Genomic DNA, 21,289 nt, shown 5'->3' with positions numbered 1-21,289 from the left:
CTGGTTAACGAACAAAAAATAAACATAATAAACAAATTTCGATATCTTCAACAATGCAATAAACACCGATAATGATATGAACGAGAAAGCTGCCTCTAATAACTCTTTGAAATATGTATCATCAATTACATAACAAAAAGCCTCCACAGTATCATAACAAAATGTAGTATCACCGTCTGTACAAAACTCTCACGTCCCTTCAAAAGTAATCACTCTTTTTATTTAATTAGTTCAGATTTCAGAAATGACTATAATAAAAGCTATCATCATCTCCAAGCCGAACCACCACTATGCGTTACGAAGTGTCTAAAGTCGGGCAACATAACCTTCAACCGCCTCAGCCACTCTTCAGCTTCTCTTAGCAAAGCCACGACCCTCTGGCTCTCTTCCACGTCGCTTTCTCGACTCCACACCGACATTTTGAACTTGTAAGACGCCAGACCGAAAGTGGGCAACGTAAGCTTCTTCGATGGTGCTACCGATTTACTTGAGCTTTGACCGTTCTCATTGCTGCTTGTACCTTACAAAATTTGATATAATTGTTGTTTTATTAACGACCTTGTTTCTAGAAATGCGTTTTATACGTGTATGCGAAGATGGGCTTACCTCGAGAGGGTGTTGATAAGGAGTGGAATGTTAAGAAGCAAGCGTCCAGGTTTTGTAAAGATTGACCTAACGGTATTCGGTATATCGGGTACCAAGCAACAGAGACCCAACTCGAAGGCGATAGATCACAGCTCCTGTATGTTCTGAGTGCTGGAAACTGTGATGACAGGTTTAATATCTGCAATTTTAAAGATAAATTATGAGACAGAACATAACGTTTGTACTTGTGTTCCATGTTATAAAGCAAAGACAATAAAAAAACTTGCCTTGTCAGTCAATGGTTCACGGCCAAATGGCATGGCAGCTTCAAGATACTCAAAGACGAGGTCACCAGGAGAGTCTTCACTCTCATCACTGGAAGATCCAACACATGGTTTATCCTCCTCCAAAGAGACTCTGCAGCCATTGCTGCTCATGTCTCTAGGCGAATCACCATCACTTTCTTCCCCAGCCCTCCTGTTAAACAAACACACATTAAAACAAAACAGTTTTGCCTATTTCAGTTCTTCAAGACCCAAAGAAGCAGATCCAAATGATAAGAACTCACTTCCTGCTACTTGCAGAGGCTCTTCTTGATGGGTCTTCATAAAGCTGGATTCCAGAGAGATAGGGAACATAGTACTGAACAACCGAATCAATCCCATTCAAGAGAAGAGGAACCCCAACACCGTAAGCACTCCACTCCTCGAACGAATCCCACAAATCATTCAGTAAGAAGTAAGAACAGAACTCAGGTCCACGAGTTCTCCAACCCTTGGTGCTTGTCTGAACCAATCAATCAAAAAAAAAAAAAAAAGAAAGCATCAAACTCGAAGAATCACAATAAAGAAACGATCTTTAATCAATACTAACACAAACCCAAGTCGTGAAAATCAGAAAGAAACAATCTTTAAATTACCAAAGGCAAGTACTGGGTTCGAACGACGGGAGTGGTGCAATCGAGAAACCGCCCCAAATTAGACCCGACCCGACCCGGGACAGAGCAATCATCGGATGTGGAGCACTCGTCGGGAGAGGGTAAAGGACGCTTCTCCTCCTCCTTCTTCTGTCGATCGAGTGTTATCTCCTTGGCCTTGTTCTCCTCGAGTCTCTTCTTCTCCCGCTCCTGTTGCAGTTTCCTGATCGCGGGAGGGTTGTAGAACCGATTCTCGCCGCGGATCCTACGGGTTGTCGACATTCTTCAGGCCGGCGATGAAGAGAAAAGAGAGTAGTTGCGGGAATCGTACGCGTCTTTTTGTGTTGTCTTCTTCTTCTCTATCAAGAGAGAGCAGTTTGAAAATTAAAGGGTTGTGTTGTTAGGGTTTTAAGATTTTGTTTTAGTGGATTAAGAATAAGATCTCTCAGTATTAAGTTGGAGATTGATGGATTTTGTTAGTTGATATAAATTATTTTGATTTTGATTAATTAGAAATGTTCTATGTTCATGTTACTAAAAATAATATGGAAGATTTTGTGGCGAGAATCGGTTTTGCAAATTTCTTATATCTAACAATAACAATTAAATGATTTGAAAATATAATAAGATTTTGGTTATACAATAATTGATCAAATTTTGACATAAAAATAAAATGTGAAGGTAATAATGTTATTTTTGACGAAATCATAAGTTCTGACTAGCATTTTAAAATTGCGAGACAGTTTTTTCTTATAAAATTTAATTATATAATATATAATTTTGACACACTTTTAGTTGTAAATTGTGATGTCGATTTACTTAAAGTTATGTATTACAATAAATTAGGTGTTTCGTGACCGCATGCAAACATAAACATTTTATATTTATTTATCACTATATGTATAACTAATTAAAAAATTATAATGATAAATTTTTATTTATGTTTTCATATATAAATTTTATTTATAATATTTTTTGGAAATTTATTTATACATTATATTTCATTATACAGAAATAAATCTTTGAAATAAATTAATATCTTCTTTCCAGTTATATAAGTAAGAATTTTATTTGATTAATTATTAGTTATGATTTTGTGTTTTCTATTTTCAATTTTTATTAAGTTTTATTCAGATAATAACACAATATATATAAAAATTATTCTAATTTTTTTTCTGTTTTCACTTGAACTTTTTTACGTATTATAATTTTTTGAATTTGTTTTTACACGGTATTCCTTATACATAAAAAAATCTTTAAAATCATTCAAAATCCTCCTTTCAGTTATGTAAAACGAAAAATTTTACTTGATTAATAATCTTTATGTTCCTAAATGATCCATGTTTTAGAATTTTCACACTTATTAAGAAAACACTTAAAATTTTGATAATAAATGTATTATTTTCCGTGTTTAACTATTTCCTATAACTTTTAACCAATCAAAATTCAGTAAACATAATTAATATTTTTGAAGTTTACAATTCGCCATTATTACATACATTGAAAATATAAAATATGGATCTTTTAAAAACAAAATATTTTTCTAAAACATGGATCATTTAGGAACGGAAGGAGTATTTAGCTATGTATTTTCTATTTCTTAATTTTTAACTTTTTTATTTTTTTAAAAACTTTTTATGGCTGACAAAAAAAAAATTAACTTTTAATTAAAATAAAATTCCAAATAACAACACAATATATACATAAATTATCTTTTTATTTTATTATGTACTTTTAGATTTTGGATAATTTTTATTATTATTTAATCAAAAATTAAAACTCATTTTTTATTTTGTAGATACTTTATATATTTTATTCATTAGAGTATAAACGATATTAATCATTTTAACTTTTTACGTGAAAGTTTGAATTCAAAAATTCACTTATTTTAACAAGATATTTAATTGTGAATAATATACATAACAACGTTTTTTCCACTGAAATGACTTCTTCAAATTGCATCTTTGACTCTTCAAGTTGTGTATTACAATAAATTTGTTGATGTCTTTAATTTGTGTAAAAAAACTAAAATGACATATAAAAATAATACAGAAGGAATATATATTAATATATTTTTCATTAAAAATCAAAACACATCCTTTTTGTACCGTGAGCCATTCATCCTCATGTATTTTTCTTGTATTAGTGTTCCAAAGTAACATCATTCTATAACTTAACTTTAAAAATGCCGGAAAAAAAAAACTTTTAAAAGATATAAATTGGAATGCAAAGTCGTGAAAGCAACAAAGGTTTTTTGGTTTATTATTATTATTATAATATACACAACTAACTAGACAAGAAAAGAAACATATAGTTTAGTACTCAAAAGCAATCGTGTCCATCCAGCTAGCACCATTAACGCGATTATAAAATGGGTTGTGGAGCTTAACGTTTATGTAATCATTAATCAGTATCTAATCCTCTGATTAGAGTGATAATCCGAATTGGAATCGCTTTAAGCAGATGCAACAAATCTAAATTCCAAACGTGCCTTCTTCTTCCTTGCATCCTTTGGACTTAACCTTAAATGGATTACCTACTCATCACCAAGAAATCCACGTACGCTTACAATGACGAAAACACCCCTAAATAACCTGACTAGGATGCTGACGTGTTCATAACCTTTTAAGTAATTTCGACCTTCGGAAAAAAAAAAGTAAAAACAATTGATGAATCATAACGATCCTCGCTTTCTCCTTCTTCTCTGCGCAACGAATGAATGCCCCCAAATCGGAGATTCGATTCATGCATCATGATCGATTCCTGTTGAACAATCTTCTTCGTCGTTTCGTTTCAGCGAGGGTTATATAATCCCTTGAATCTGCGAGAGGAGTGAAATTGGATTCGGAAGTTTCTCGATTTTCGTTGCGATTAGAGATGGCGGCGGGTGCAATGGTGACCGCCACGGGAGCTGTGGTGGTTCTGTATCTACTGGGAAGGCGGATCGTGTGGGCGAGAGACGGGGAGGACGATTCGGAGCTGGGTAAATCGGGGAGATCCGGAAGGAGGAGGATCGTGAGGAGGCCGGCTCAAGCGCCGGCGACTTGGCTCGAGACTATTTCAACTTTGTCGGAGACGTTACGGTTTACGTATTCGGAGACGCTGGGCAAATGGCCCATCGCCGATCTGGCTTTTGGTATTAACTATTTGATGCGTAGGCAGGTTTGCACCTCCTGATCTCTACCTCCATCTTATGAGTTTTCGATTTTAAGGGTTGAATTTTTCAAAATTGGATTCATAATTGAGCAAGCTCGCTTGATTTTTCTCTTATTATTATATATGTAAAAGATTTGTTTTTTTATTTAAGTAGTTCTTACATCTTTGTGGTGTGGCTCCTGCATGTAATTTAATGACTTAGTGAATAGTTATGCGAAACTGTGTGTAGTTTAGCTGTTTACCGTGCAAAGTGTATTTCTTTTTAGAGACATTGGAAGTGACATTGGTTGCTTACATGTTTTTTTTTTCTCAGGGAAACTTTTCAAGTGCTAGTGTTTATGCGGGAAGTAATTGTGTAGAGTTAAAAGGACCAGAGATCATCATGGAGTTGACGGAGTTACTGAGGTTTTTGACTCTCTGTATGCTTTTCTCCAAGAAACCATTTCCTGTGTTTCTGGAAACTGCTGGTTATTCTCATGAAGATGTCCTTCTTCAGAAGCCTAAAGCTGGGGTATGTCATGTCTATTTGATTCTTCCCTTCTTGCTACTACTCGTGATGATTAGCTTGTTTAGGGTAACTATGTGCTTTCTTTCCAACTACTTAAGCACTATATTTTGATGCTATTTGGATAACTTCTCTTAGGAATGTGTGTTTTGGGAGATAATAATATATCTTCTGATTGGTCTTCAGTATTAAACGTTGGACTTAGTTGCTAGCAAGAGTTTTATTAGTTGAATTTTGTTCTTTGATATAATGACTATCATGCTGGTCAACACGGTAATTAAAATCAAGGGGAAGCTTGAACAGAGATCAGTGCCAATTGTTTTTGTCTGGTTGACATTTTTATACTGTTCTGTGTTTTTTGTTTAGTTTATTTCCGGATCCATGATCAGATGTTTTTTTTTGGGTCCTGCAGATTTTGCAGCCTGCCTTCACGATCATACGTGATACCAATTCAAAATGTTTCTTGCTACTGATACGTGGCACTCATAGCATTAAAGATACATTAACAGCAGCAACTGGTGCTGTGGTCCCTTTCCATCATTCAGTGTTGCATGATGGTGGGCTAAGCAACTTAGTTTTAGGTTATGCACATTGCGGAATGGTTGCTGCAGCTCGTTGGATTGCTAAACTTAGTGTTCCGTGCCTCATCAAGGCCCTTAATGAGAATCCTAGTTACAAGGTTCAGGTAATGCTCTGTATCTAGAGTTACTTTCTGGATTGCATTCTATAGATTTTAATACCAGTAGGTGTATATAACCTAGGCAACCTACAAATGGTAAAATGCTCAGTCATCGGAGTTAACTTTAACTGATTTTCACGTGCAAAACTCAATTCCTTTAAACATACGTGTTAGAGAGATAATTGAAAAATTTTCAAATGATATATATTTTGGCCTGAGAACTTTGCTGTTGTATATTCTTATCTACTGCATCACTCGTTTCTAAGGAGCATATATTACTGCAGATTGTGGGTCATTCTCTTGGGGGTGGGACAGCTGCACTTTTAACCTATATTCTTAGGGAGCAAAAAGAGTTTGCCTCCGCTACTTGCTTCACTTTTGCACCAGGTACATCCATTATTCTGTTATGTTCTCATCTCCTCTCATTCTAATGCCGAAGCTATTTATATATCAATTTATTCTGAGAGTTGCAAATCGTATGGTTTGTTCTGAATTTTTATCTGAACAACTCGCAGCTGCTTGTATGACTTGGGATTTAGCAGAGTCAGGCAAGCATTTCATTACTACTATTATCAATGGATCTGATCTCGTCCCAACGTTCTCTGCTGCGTCAGTAGATGACCTTCGTTCTGAGGTACGTGACATGCTTTGCCATTATCTGATGGTAATGTCACATGTTTCATTTCAGTGCATCACATTATATGTAGTCCTGATAATAAATTAATAACCGTAGTAGATTAGATATGTTTCATTTCAGTGCATCACATTATATGTAGTCCTGATAATAAATTAATAACCGTAGTAGATTAGATAGTATGTTAAACAATTGTGTCACTAATGGACGCCCGTTTTTATACAACTAAGATACCTTTTTCTCAAATGTTGGCAGGTAACCTCGTCCTCATGGTCAAATGACCTGCGTGATCAGGTTGAGCACACCAGGGTCCTTAGTGTCGTTTATCGGTCTGCAACAGCCATAGGATCACGTTTGCCATCTATAGCCAGTGCGAAAGCAAGAGTGGCTGGTGCTGGGGCGATTCTCCGGCCTGTCTCAAGCGGCACTCAGGTAAAAATCTTCTGTTCATAATACTAATCTCTTGAGTGAATGGTTACGTATGTTGAAAAAACTAAATGTATAGATTGGTGGATTCGTTTTTTCTTGTCATGGTGATGATTGATGCTGTAAAATTTGTTCAGGTCATGCTAAAGCGTGCACAGGACGTAGCGCAAGCCGTAGTGCAGACTCGTTCTTCTCTCTCGTCATGGTCTTGCATGGGCCCACGTCGTAGAGCTATCAGCTCTCAGCTTAACTCTAAAGTCACAGACATGCCCGAAGCCTCTGCTATATTACCCGAAAGAAGAAGCACAGAAGCTCTACTGGCTCAAACCGTAGTGATAGACCGAAAGGCTCACAAGAGAACAGAGCATTGTTCTTCAAGCAGCAGCGACTCTGAACCAGAAGAAGAAGAAGAGCCGTTGATCTCAATCGACCAAGTGATCACTGAAACATCTTCAGTAGAAGAAGACGTGACAGAAGGTGAGCTATGGGACGAACTGGACAAAGAGCTGACTCGACAGGAGAAGGAAAGAGCCAGCGGAGCCATGGAAGAAGAAGCAGCGGCAGCAAAGGAGATAACAGAGGAAGAGACTGTCATTACAGGAGGCAGTGACTCCTCCAATGGACAGAACCAGAGTCCGGTTTCAGCATCGTCGTCTGACTTTATAGAGAGCCAGCGGTTCTACCCGCCTGGTAAGATAATGCACATAGTGTCGGTGACCGAGACAGAATCTGAAACAGAGCGTGATGAGGCAATGGTGTTGGGGACAAGGACGGCAACGGTGGAGCGTGTGAGATTATACGAGACGCCAAGAGAATTGTACAGAAAGATGAGGCTATCGAGAACAATGATCAATGATCATTACATGCCAATGTATAAAAAGATGATGGAACTCTTGATTACTGAGCTCGAGTGTGACCTACACTCTTCGTGAGCTTTCCTACATTCAGCATCAACTGTACATTGTTTAATATTCATACAGAGTTTAATTTTACATACTATTTTTTTGATGTAAAGAATAATATTATCTAATAATTGATAGTGATTATTTTAGGCTTACTGTAATCAAAAGGCATCTCTAATATTCATTCATAAATTGCATTGTGTTTCTTGCAACTGAAAAGGGTGATATAACGGTTTTACTCCTCTCCATAAACTTTACTTGTGACCATCCTAATCATTAGCAGTATCACACAATACTTAGACTAACACCAAGCTACTAAGTATATGTACAAAGGTAATGCATGCCACTAAACTGAAGTCAATAACCAGATGAACTTGCTGCCTTTTCTTTTCCTTTAAATTTCCATCCCACCAAACTGATTTCAGAAATGTCATCTGCGATTCCGCAAATCTCCTCTGTGATTTCTTCTTCAGACCTGTGTTCATCAAGCTCCATTCTGACATCTGACATAAGCTTCATAAAGTCTAGAGGTTCTGCTTCCACTTCCACTTCCTCTTTCATTTCATTGGCTATTTCTTCTTCAGACCTGTGTTCATCAAGCTCCATTCTGACATCTGACATAAGCTTCATAATGTCTAGAGGTTCTGCTTCCACTTCCACTTCCTCTTTCAATTCATTGGCTATGTTAGCTAGCTTTGCATCCATCTCTTCACTGAATTCCCCTTCCAGCATTTTCACTGCTTCTGACATGTATGGTCTGTCTGCAGGCAAACGGCTTGTGCACAAAACACCAACTTTCACCATCACTAGAGCTTCTTCTCTGTCATAATCTTGCAACCTTGAATCCACAAGATTTTCATACTTGTTCTGCTTCCACAAAAGACGTGCCTGAAAAAAACTAGAATCCACATTCAGTACGTAAACAGGTTTTGATAATCAAAACTTTCTTGATACAAGAGTTTTTGCTTTATTTATTTACCCATTCTACAAAGTAGAGGTTCTTTGTGGAATCTAAACGTTCTGTACTATTGCTCTTCCCGCACACAATCTCCAAAGCAAGCACGCCAAAGCTGTACACATCAGATTTGTCTGACAATTGGCCTTTCATGGCATACTCTGGATCCCAGTAACCACTGCATCCATTCACCATGTCAACAACTATCTCTCAGGTGAAAATATGATGTACTTTGGTTTGATTTTCACTTACGGAGTTCCAGCAGGATTAGTGGTGATGTGTGATTCATCCTCACGAAACAACTTGGCTAAACCAAAGTCTGCAATCTTGGCATTCAAATCCTTGTCCAGCAAGATGTTTGAGGCTTTGATGTCCCTGTGCAGAATCTTCAGGCGTGATTCTTCTTGGATATAAGCTAAGCCTCTTGCTACCCCTAGGCATATCTTCTGTCTCGTTGGCCAATCCAAGCTGATTTGAGTTTCCTGTGGACCTGATATATATATATATATATATATAGAGCAAAAGAACAATTACTCTCAAGTCTGCAACAACTCAATACACTAAAGAAACAGAGGTAAGATCATATGTTTTGTCAAAAACGACTTACCAAAGAGTGCTCTAGCAAGGTTGTTGTTCTCCACAAACTCATACACTAGCAAGAGCTGCTTTCCTTCAACGCAGAACCCATGTAATCTCACCATATTAGGATGCTGCAACGCTGAGATGACACCAACCTCGTTCAAAAACTCTACACTCCCTTGCTTTGACTTCTTTGCAAGCTGCTTCACAGCAATTATAGTGCCGTTGGTCAATATTCCTTTATAGACCTTACCGAAGCTTCCTTCACCAATCTTGTTAGCCTCACTGAAATTGTCTGTGGCAGCACTGAGTTGCCTTAGGGAGAATCTGGTGGTGTTGAAATTCTTCTTTTTGAATTCTGCAACAAACAGGACATTGAAAACAGTAAGTCGCTAATTAATGGGGTAATTATTAGTCGCTAATTATTTTGTTTTTCAGAGACTTCTGCTACACTAAAACAAACCAACCACACTAAACCAAACTATGAGGGGTAACCTCTTCAAGAAGACAGCAAAGTAACAGAAGAAACAAACTCCTAACCCTCTTTCAAGTAGGCATCTAACAATTTACTTGACAAATCATAAAAGCTTTGATAGTACCTCGTTCCAGACGGCTTTTGGATGTTAGAAGACCTTTAAACCATAGAATACTAAAGCCAATCAACAGCAAGAAAAGCACAACCAAACCAACCCCGATTCCTATCCATATGCGTGAATGTGAACTTGAAGAGGTCCCATTCTTAACTGGTGAAACAAATGTTTAATTTTGTTAGATAATGATGGTCAATTTTGTTTGATAATGATGCTACAAAATCAGAAAACCAATAAATGTTTTTTCATATTTACCTCGATCAACAGCTATAGCTGATATAAGAGGACCGTAAACACCTTTCACAGGAGTGGCTACAGTACCTTTACCAGCCCAATACAAGCGTATCTCCAGAGACCCATTGTTTACTATGACCGGAAATGTCTTCACAACAACTTTTCCAACACCTCCAGCCTGCTCAGCGATATTGAAATCTTTCAGAACAAGGACTCCCTGCATGCATTATGTCAACAGATTTGGATCAGATTCCCAATTGGTTATTACCATTCAAACAGTCAAGACTCAAATCAAAGTTGTTACCTGGATATGTATGTCAAAGAGGCGTTTACCCAAGCTCGTGTAACTCTTGCTTTTATTGAACATAATTTCAGCGAAGTGTAGAGACACCTTGTAGTTCCCGCTACTGAGACACAACATATAATATGTCAAGGAGATCGGTGAAAGTCGTGCTTGAGCGTACAATTTTGAATTTTCCACTCCTTTGACTTTGGATGAATCCGACCAGATTGTTGTTCCTTTTGGAACACCGCGAGAATCCTCCAAGAAGATTCCTGTATTGCTCGAGAACCATCGCGTACTTTCATAGTAACCTGGTTTTCTATCATAGTCATCAGCTTGAAAAACCAACCCGTTGACAGTCGTCTCCTCATCTCCACCACAGTTAATATAGAGACTATCGAGACCTATAGATAAACAAAAACTGTCAAAGATAAGCACAACTACATAATAGAAGTACAGTTTGTGTTGATATCAATTTTCTGATAGTCTACTAAATAATCTTACTTGTTGGACATCTGAAGTTCTTAAGACAGAAAACATTCATGCTGCAACATAACGTAAGTTTTACATTAGTATAAGGAATAAAAGCTCCAAACAGATTATGAGAAATCAAAACTTACGAGTTGTTTGTCCTTGTATAAGAACTTGCAAACAGATTCCTACAAAGACATATAAGATGTACCAAAGCAGTGAGATTCCATGAAAATACCATGAATAACAGAAGTTGTATCAAGCTTCTTACATGCTATTGTGGTAGCAGCTTGTGGTAATTGAATCTTCAGAGAAGTTGTTGTAGGTGAGATCTCTGCAAATGAAAAAAAAAATCAGAGACAGAACATTTCATTATGTGCAATTCAGTAAATGAAACTCACATTAGACCTCTCCCATTTAACATCCACCTAGGGACTGATCCGTTTAACATGTTTCCTGTAAGATACCTGCAAGAAAAAAAAACAGAAACGAATTCAAGACCAATACTATATAACAAGGCAGGAATTAAATGAGAAGTGTGACTTACAGATTCTTAACATCTCCAAGCTCCTCATAAGTATTAGGGATTACTCCACTTAGTTGGTTGAAGCTTAGGTCTCTGTACAGTCGAGTCTTACTCAGTTAGTTCCCAACAGAGTCAAACTTTCCTTTTATTTGGGATCACTGAGTCTATTGCAGAAAAAATACAAATCTACTCACAAGAGGGTTAAGTTACTGGTATTCCTTCCAAGATATGATGGTAACTCTCCTGTAAGATTCAAGTTTCTCAGAACTCTGCGAAAAAATAGTAAGACCGAGTGTGAACATTCAACTTTTGGAACCAGCAAATTTGTTTTTGTAAGGCTTGATGCTAAAATATAATATTTGACACTCACAACATTGTCAACTCTTGCATATTCCTTAGTGGTGGAAATTGAGATCCAGGTCCAGTCATGTCGCTGATCATCCTAAAAAATATCAAGCAAATAAATAAAGATATGTAAGCAGACACAATGGCAAACATGACACAAGACTTTCTTACATAACACAAGGATGAATCTAGCATACAGTTTACTTACAATACTTTCAGTTTTGTAAGACCAGAAATGGAAATTGGTATGGGTCCAACCAGGCCACTCGAATGGAGAACCCTAATCATAAGAACATTCAAGCAATCATAAGCACAAGATGACAAAAAAATCAATGATAAAAGAGGCACAAGACTAAAAAATTAAGAGAAAAGATCTTACATATACTCAAGTTCTGTCCACCTCTCAATGAAATCTGGAAGTGTTCCTTTGAACTGATTGTCACTTAGACGCCTGTTTACAGTACCAAACAAAAAATATCAGAATCTCAGTGTGTCTACAAGATACAAAATATAACTTATTTAGAAGAGATACTAACAGGTTTCTCAAGCTGATCAATTTTCCAAATGTAGATGGAATCTTTCCCGTGAACTTGTTGGAGCTAAGATAGCTGTCAAAAGAAATTATTAAAAATTATATCAAGCTTTTTAAAAAAAATACAGAAACTCAAGCTCGATAAAGTTTCATACAGTCTTTGAAGATTCAGTAAACTCCCGAGCTGTGGAGGTAATGACCCTGAAAGCTGGTTGTTCTCCAAGACACTGTAACCATAGGTAAAAATACTTGTTTAAAATAACAGAGGACAAATAGTTGCAGTATTATCTAAGGAATTTACTAATAATCAAGCAGAATCAATTTTCTCCTAACTAGGTTGACATATTAACGACATTTAGATAGTTCCCTAAATATATTGATTTTGCAATGTTGTAAGGTCAAGTACAAGAGAATCTGATAATCTCAGGTTCTGAAACCATGCAAAGTTCAAGGAAGAAGAAAACAGAAGCATTGTGGGCCTGAAAGAAGATGGTGACATGGTGAATTATCAAGAATCGCCGGATTTGGAAAGTTGAAGACTCACGATGATGAAAGTCATGGGTAAGTTGAGTTCTTGGTTCTGAAATTCTGAAACGACAAATGTGTTTCTTCTCATGCATGAACCACCAAAGGTTCTACAAGGAGAAGGCAATGAGTGTCATCAAGTCAAGTGGGAAACAGTTTGAGCAAAGGCAGTATTTGAAAGCAAATTCAAGGTTCTGTTTTCTTGGAATAAGTGATCATGTTGCAGCTTCTAGATGAGAGCTATTGTGAACTGTTTTTTTTTTCTGAGTAGCTGGAGGTATGATCAAGTTAGAGCTATTGTTACACAAGGGAATGTGTTTAAAATTGACTTGAATCAAGATATACTCTCGATGAAAACTGATAGGAAAAATCAGTGGTAAGGAAACTAAGAAGTGAAACAGCGTGAATATTTGAGTGATAAGTAAGCTTTGTTATATGGGAGCTGAGATGTGGAAGATTGAATATTCAAGGAAGTATACAGGTTATTATTGAGTACATCAAAATGTGGAGTATATTTAAATCTAGTTAGCTCCGGATATAACGGTTTGACATGACAGTATGTCTAGAGTCATCATTGTCTGGTCATTTTGAGAACGTCATTAACAGAGTGGAGCGTTCTTAAGATCTTTTGTTATAAGGAACTAGTTCAAGTGGCTGACAACAAGTTCCAAGTAAAAGAAAGTGGAGCAGTTGATGTTACAGAACGTGTAGCATATTCAGACGGAGTTTGTTTATTAGTTGGAGCTAAATCTATTAGGCGTGTTGAAATATGGATTCTAGTTGCAGAGGGAACTAGTGTTTAGCTGTCCAGGTGGATTTATGAATCTAAAAGAACTTGTAAGACAGCTTCAAAGAAAAGAGTTTCACGCTAAGCCAAGTTTGTATTACGTGGTTACAATTTTTGTTTGGGTGAGAGTTTCAAGCTGTAGGTTTCTCTGGAAAGAAAACTTGCAAGGTCTTTGGGATTGTTTCGGTGGAAGAATGTTTAAGTATATTGAGATGGAGGTATTTAAGTGGTTCATTAAACTCTATAAAGAAGCTTAAAGAGTTAAGCTCTGAATTGTTTCAGTGGATGAATGTTTAGATATATTTCTCTGGTTGTTTTCAAAGTCGTTTAAGACAGTAACATATATGTTTACAAACAAAACGAAACCAACGGTGTCTAGAACTAAATCAAATAGAATCAGCGCAATCAAAAGAGATGGAAGAAAATTTACTCACAGTCTTTCTAAAGAAGCAATGTTTCCAATCTCTTTGGGGATTGTACCAGTTAACCTATTTCCCAAAAGTATCCTGCATTTGGAGAAATAAAATCAAAACATATTACACAAATATGTACAAAAATGATTTGTTTTCTTACATCTGGACAAGAGGTAAGACTCCCAATTCTGCTGGTATTGAACCAGATAAGAAATTTCTGGCTAGATTACTGCAAATTAGGAGTGAAAATTGATTAGTTTGCAATGGTATAAAAATGTAATTGTGTTTGTAATTTGCTTACAGCTCTTGGAGAAAAGGAAGACTAGCAAGCTCTTTCGGTAGAGAACCCTGAAGATCCTGTGACTTGATAACTCTGTATAGATTTCAAATATATCATAACCAAATATTACATGATACTACTCTTTTAATAAGAAATTACTTACATTCCAGTGACATGGCACAATGTGTTGTTGTCAAAGGTGCAGTTGCAACTCACAAAGTCTTCTGAACCATTTATGGCATTTGGATTTCTCCATCCACCATTTGTTGATCTTGTATCGCAGGGATCAATACCAAAGTTCCAGTTTGTCTTCTTCATTGTCTTGGCAATGACCTTGAGCACATCAACTGTTTTGAAAGTTAAATTAGCTAAAGATCAACACATTAGATGTGTTTATACAAAATAAATAGTAGAGTACCTTCTTGGAGGGAAAGTGTAGGTGTGGGATAGACTTTAGTAAAACCCAAAAAGAGGAGGAACAACAAGAAGAGAATCTTCATGTTTGGTGTTCTTGTGGTCTTTTGGGCTAAAGAAAAGAAAAAAAGAGATGGATGTTGAGAAGAAAAGAAAAGAGAGAAATAAAAGGGAATGTAAGAGAAGGATGAAACGAAGAGAACAATGCTGAAAACCTTAAGAAAGATGGTGTCAGTTTCAACTTGAATTGGTGAAAAGGAGATGTTTCTTCATGGAAATCTTTTTACCAGAGTATCAAGACAGAGCACACATAACACATGGTAAAACCAGAACACGCTAAGTAAGAAAGTTTCCAGAATAAGAAACTAAGAAACTGCAGTCTGATGCTTTTGGTCCCCACTTTGACCTCACATAAAGCTTTTTCATCTACTTGATTTCGGAGGGAGTTTTCTCGGCAGAGTGTGTATATTGAATCCATTGACCGGTCAGGGAGTAGAAAGGATTTCACGTGGCTATTTCCGGTTAAATCAGATTATGTCCGGTTTGATCAGAAATCATCTTTCTTTATCGATCTCTTTCTGAGGACGCCAAACTGGTCTTTTTATTTTTTATTTTGGGTCACTTATCTTTTATTGTTTATTAAGAAGGGTAATAAGAAATAGTTTATTTGTTTCTTTGTTTCCAATGGTTGGGTAAATATACTGAAACCAAAAATTCATACCGAACTCGACCCAGTAAAAATGAATTGAAACCGATATGAACGCGACATAAATACCGAAAGGATTTTGTTTTACGATAGTTCATGTTACGGATTTTATCCGAACCGAATCTAAATGAATATTCTGAAAAACCCAAAATTTTAAAATCTTTTTTAAAAATTGTACCAAAACGGATCTCAATCTCTAATATATATCCAAAATATATTAAGATATTATTAAGTATCTAACATAATTATCTATTACTTGAATAATTAACTTAAATATATATATTTTTTATTTGGTCAATATTAATGTTTTTAAATTTTGACAATTGCATTTGAAGTTTAATTATGAAAATATTTGTTGAAGTTTTTAAAGTTTAAATTGTGCTTCTTATGTTTATAGATCGTTAGTTGTTAATTTTAATTTGTTTACGTTACATTATGTATGATTCTTGTTCGTACAAAGTCATGTCATAGAATTATGATTTGTCTATGTTGTCACATATAGTTAAAGAACGAGTCTCGTATTGTTGATAGGTGAAACTTTCAAAGTTATTTTAAACGACAAAAATATAGCTTGTATAAGTTAAATAACAAATTTATTGAAAATATATTGAGTTTAATCAAATAATATTTTTATAATTGATAATTTGATTAATATCTGAAACTAGGGACGGATCTATAACGAACGTACAAGGAGGGTGCAGCTGCCCCAATAAAAACAGATATAAATTTATATGCTTGCAATCTGATTTTATAATCTAAATCTACTTGTTTAAACTGAAACTGAATCAAACCAATACTGAACCGAGACTACCCTACACTACAACGATTGCCAAATATAAAATGAAAATTAAATCGATAAAATCGATCTTTTTGACTTGTATCGGTTTAGTAGACCCAAACAAATTCAATTGTCCAAATAAAATCCTCCTATATATAAATGAGAAGTCAGTTGAATGACTTTTTTTAGGTGTCAATCATAATTTTTTTTTTTCAAAAAAAATTGTTATAATTTGATCGGTTGAAATTTACAATTTTCAATTATTTTAATTTGATCTAAAATAAAAGATAAGTCAAGAACTAATTAATATCACTTACCAAATAATCTAAATGATATTACAAATAATAATTTATGGTAACTAACTGTCAAAATTATAGAAAGTGTAATAATTTTTGATTAATTCTTTCTATATCTATATACTACATAAAATAACTAATAGAACACAACTTACCGAAATTGATATAATGATTTCATATTTTTATATAAAGCATTTTATTCGTATATAAAGTATTATAATAATTATTAATTAATATCTTACAATGTCCATATATGTCTTATAAGTCATTTATACAAATAAAAAATTATAAAATTATCTATCATGGCTTACAAAATTATTTTATCACAATTTTAAATTATTTACAATATCTTATATAATATTTCTAAAAATAGAAATCCTCTTATATATTAAACGAGAAATCACTGAAGTGACTTTTCCTTACATGTCGATCATCTGTGAAGTCTTAGGAAAATTGTTATAATTTGCTTGGTAAAAATTTTTTTAATCTAATTTATTTTAGTTTAGATTTAAAATAAAAAATAAATCTCGAACCAATTAATATCACTTGCTAAATAATCTGAATTATATTACAAATAATGATTTATGGTTACTAAGTGTTGAAATTATATAAAGAATAATAACGTTTGATCAATTCTTTTTTATATATATTTATAAACTACATAATGTAATAATAAATTTTTTTTATAATTTTTAATTATTTTAGTTAGATCTAAAATAAAATGTAAGTATAAAACTAATTATTATCACTTACCAACTAACCTGAATGATATATATATATATATATATATATATATATATGATAGTTAATTTTTAAAATTATAGAAAGTGTTATAATTCAGAGATGACCGGAGAACTCATGGCCAAAATTCAAAAACCAACCAAAATTTGACAAAGATGCTATCGTGTGACACCACAAACATCTTTTCTCGAACACCGACCACCGCGTCGATCAGTCTTTTCAGACCTTCGATCACGTGGTATTGATTCCATTAGCCTTCACAAATCGGTGACTGGAATTACTATCCGTACTTAAACAAAATTGATAAATAAATGATCCAAATTTGAAATGGAGGAAAACCGGTTGGACCATACTTGGTTAAGGAATGACTGATTTTATATTTCATTCAAAAAAAAAGATTTTATACAATGCTATTTCCGGTTTTAATTATATATTTTTAATTTAATCTCGTCGACATTATGAAAAGTGATTATTTAGTTGTATTCACCACAATCATTCTAGAAATGATAACATGGTTTATTAAAATAATGATATAGATTATATCTAACTATAACATGGTTTAACATAATTATGACACGAAGTTCAATTATTGAAATTCAAAGTATAATTATAATTACCATAATTAGAAATTATAGAAAAAATAACTTAAATATTCAAATAATTATTGTAAACTTACATAATAAACAAGTTAACAAAAGTAAATAAAATATTTATTAATTTTATAAGTATTTTATATATTTGAAGGTTTCTAATAAAAAAGCATCAGTCTATGATAAAATCGTAAAAAGATATTTCATTCTTAAACTATATTTTTCTATATATTGTTTATGTTTTGATTTTTTTTTAAATATAATACATACATGATACTAGAATATAAATACCAGAATATAAATAATTATATGTAAATAAAAAAGTGCTTTATATTTTAGCATTTATAATATTTAAAATGTGAAAATATTTTTTCAAAATAATATGTGCTTCACAGTTCCAAAAGTTATCTATTTTACAAGAATATATTTCAAAGAATATAATATTAAATTTCAAAATTTTATTACATGATGTCTATATTATTGTAACATGATCAAATTATATAAATATTTATACTTTTGGATAGTTAAATAAGTAAAACTATAGTTAAGTTTATTACTCAATATAAGAACAAATGTAACCAAGTTATAAATTACTGCACACATTTAAAATTTAGTTACAATAAGATAATTTAATTGAGTGATTAGCATTCGACTGATCATTAGGTTTAATAATTTTTTTATAAGTTAATTTTTTAACTATAACCAAGGAAACTAAAATTGATTAAATTTTATTTTTGAAAATAAATAAAGTAGTATAATAAATATTATTTCAGAAGAATGAAAAAAATAATTTTACTAAATTGAACTAATTTAAAGAAAATTAGATTAAACTAATTTAAATACAACTAGATTAGAAATTTAAACAAAATAAAAATTATAAATGACTATTTTATACTTTTAGAAAAATAATGAATTTAAAACTAAATGTAATGAAAATATTTTTATGGAAAATAAAATATTTTTTATTGATCTCCTCAGGGTTTTCCTCATGGAGGAAATGTCCCACTTCCTTGAGCACGACGGCTTCATTAAGCAATGGTACATCTTTCTTTAATCCTCCTGAGTTGATACTCCTTAGCCCCGGCGAATTGTACGTCAAATCCTGATTTCCGACTAGGAACTTCACCGGTACACGAATTTTAGCACCGGTCCAAGGTGCAGTTAGTTCCCAATTTCTGTTTTTTAAAAAAGAAATGCATAAAACCGATTGGTTAAACTGGTTAATGAAATTATCCAGATATTAAAATGGATAATGAAATTAATAACTTAACATCTCGGTGGCCTGGTGGGTGCGTTTATACTTTAATAACATACACTTTATTAGATGTCCCAGTCAAAGTAGCAGCACTTGCTCGCGACGATATCTATCGCTCTCAAAGCTATCGTTAAAAATAAGTTTTTTTTTTTTTTTTTTTTTGTAACACCAGTTTCTTTTTCTTTTAATCTCAAGCTTCTTTAAATATTTTGAAAGTTTCTCCGTTATGTCTAACGTCATTTTCACGCCTAAAGGCGCAACACCATGTGGGGACGACACCTCGCTCTCGTAAATCCAGTTATTTTCAGCTGTTCGATTCCGTACTATTCCAAGAGGCCTCTATCATACAACATATTTTTCTTTGATTTTAAATTTGTCGTTATGTGTCTGTTCTTCCCCAACCTTTTTCCATTTTTTAAAATCATATATTGCTCTATGTCTATCTAAACAACATAAATGAAAGTAATTTGTAAAAGATAAGAACCAGACAATTGCGTTCCATAAACCATATAGGTACTCGTTGTTGTTGCGTGGATTCCTCATAACAAGAATTTTTATACAGCAAAACAATTGCTACAAAATAACAGGAATTAAATTATATAAATCTGAACAGTCACTTAAAGCTGATAGATAATGAATGAATATGTTTGCAGAGAATGACATAACTTTTTTTGTATGAAGAATGAAGAGTCGTACAACTTGTTTATATTACGTTAAAAATATAGAAACAAATTATACATAAAAATCTCATGATAAAGTCAAAACAAATCAGCTAAAATATAGATAATTAAATAATATATTTATCTAAAGATAGATTTATCTGAACCAAACAAATTCATATTATTATTTTTTTAATTTCGAATTTATATTTTAGCTATTGAAATATCTAATCTGGATATAAATGTCTTTTCATGTTTAATAAAGTGTAGTTTTAAAAAAGTAAAAAAGACTGTGTATTTAAAAAAATTTAAACTAATAATAAAGTATTTTTCAAGATATCCCATAATTGTTTTTTTTTAAGTTCATTTATTCTTCCAAAATTTAGAAGGAAATTTTTTCAATAATTCATCTAAACATGAGGAAAAAGAGGAATTTGGTGAGACCTACGTGTAATAAAAATGACAAAAAATCAACATTAGTATAAAATTATAGAAACAAAGAATTCATCACTTTTTTTCTAAAATATGGTCACCAATTGAAGGTTTAGTAGTTACAAATGTGCTATTAGCATTTAATTATGATAAAAAATTATAGAAATATATGGAAACAAACTATTGTATTATAATTGGTTATTATCTGGATCATCTTGCATCATCAATCTAAGTATCGTTTGTCGGAAAAAAACTATTGACCATTTATACACGTATCATGTATATGTATAGGAGAATTATAATATGAGTCATATTTTCCTTATATATTAATTGAAAAACATTACAATTTTATTTTGTATCCTCGTTATTAGGATGATTCTTAGAATCATTAAAGGAATAAATTGGTTCATCTAATTAGATAATAAGTTTTTTATTAAATTAATCATAAATTTATTATTAATATTCTTTATTATTTTTTTAAATAAAAGTTACGAAATTGCCTAATTGCTAAAGTATATAAGGCAATTATTGATGTTTAACTTATTATTGATATTTCAAACAAATTAACAATTATGGTGGTCTTTGAACCGATAACACATTTACTTAAAAAAACACATTTACTTATAAATATTCGTAAAATTATTAGGGAAAATTGCCAAATATGACTCACAACTTGATTTCAAACACAAAAGTAAACCCAAACTTGAATTAAATGCAAAAGTAACCTAAAAGACTATTGAAATTACAACCAACCCCTTGTGAACAAATAAAAAAAAAGGAAATTTTTTTTCGTTTCTAAACCCCGTAAGTCGTCTGGGTCGTCTGCCCAGACGACTTTACAGTAACTCGTCCAGACGACTTACTGGAAAGTCGTCTGGACTAGTTCTTCTTAGAAATAATTTAAAATTTATGTAAAAAATATTTTGATAAGTGAAAAATTGAAATTATGTAATTAACATATGTTTTAAGATATATAAATTAAGATATAACAAAAGTTAATTATTTTCGACATAGATGAGTGAAAGTAGTGAGTCATGATATTCTTTGGTTTAGGTTTTGCTAACATATGTTGTAGTATTTTATGTGTTCTTAGGG

The 21,289-nt window shown here is 33.2% G+C and overlaps 3 protein-coding genes across 3 annotated transcripts; 1 reads left to right on the top strand and 2 right to left on the bottom strand.

Moving 5' to 3' along the window:
* Positions 1 to 90: 90 nt before the first annotated feature.
* On the bottom strand, positions 91 to 1,997 carry LOC106407560. Its single transcript, XM_013848438.3, has 5 exons — positions 1,505 to 1,997; positions 1,154 to 1,371; positions 873 to 1,062; positions 607 to 784; positions 91 to 520 (listed from the first exon to the last, which is right to left on the bottom strand). Exons 1-5 carry the CDS (start codon positions 1,781 to 1,783, stop codon positions 267 to 269), a joined length of 1,119 nt encoding a protein of 372 aa, XP_013703892.1. The 5' UTR covers positions 1,784 to 1,997; the 3' UTR covers positions 91 to 266.
* A 2,158-nt stretch (positions 1,998 to 4,155) lies between these two features.
* LOC106411353 lies at positions 4,156 to 7,952 on the top strand. The gene is made up of 7 exons (XM_013852106.3): positions 4,156 to 4,663; positions 4,971 to 5,168; positions 5,575 to 5,847; positions 6,126 to 6,228; positions 6,357 to 6,475; positions 6,731 to 6,907; positions 7,039 to 7,952. The coding sequence occupies exons 1-7, from the start codon at positions 4,379 to 4,381 to the stop codon at positions 7,831 to 7,833; spliced, it is 1,950 nt and encodes a 649-aa protein (XP_013707560.2). The 5' UTR covers positions 4,156 to 4,378; the 3' UTR covers positions 7,834 to 7,952.
* A 187-nt stretch (positions 7,953 to 8,139) lies between these two features.
* LOC106408371 (probable leucine-rich repeat receptor-like serine/threonine-protein kinase At3g14840) lies at positions 8,140 to 14,823 on the bottom strand. The gene is made up of 23 exons (XM_013849159.3): positions 14,742 to 14,823; positions 14,487 to 14,670; positions 14,345 to 14,416; positions 14,204 to 14,272; positions 14,065 to 14,136; positions 12,474 to 12,545; positions 12,323 to 12,394; positions 12,166 to 12,237; positions 11,995 to 12,066; positions 11,812 to 11,883; positions 11,636 to 11,710; positions 11,463 to 11,534; positions 11,317 to 11,382; positions 11,187 to 11,249; positions 11,065 to 11,103; positions 10,949 to 10,989; positions 10,466 to 10,848; positions 10,186 to 10,378; positions 9,937 to 10,098; positions 9,366 to 9,695; positions 9,011 to 9,248; positions 8,783 to 8,936; positions 8,140 to 8,691 (listed from the first exon to the last, which is right to left on the bottom strand). The coding sequence occupies exons 1-23, from the start codon at positions 14,821 to 14,823 to the stop codon at positions 8,161 to 8,163; spliced, it is 3,186 nt and encodes a 1,061-aa protein (XP_013704613.1). The 3' UTR covers positions 8,140 to 8,160.
* Between the last annotated feature and the right edge of the window lie 6,466 nt (positions 14,824 to 21,289).

This window comes from Brassica napus, chromosome C7 (genome assembly GCF_020379485.1).
Source record: "Brassica napus cultivar Da-Ae chromosome C7, Da-Ae, whole genome shotgun sequence".
NCBI lineage: Eukaryota > Viridiplantae > Streptophyta > Magnoliopsida > Brassicales > Brassicaceae > Brassica > Brassica napus.
Note: the sequence above shows the minus strand (reverse complement) of the source record. Positions and strands in the feature narration are given on the sequence as shown.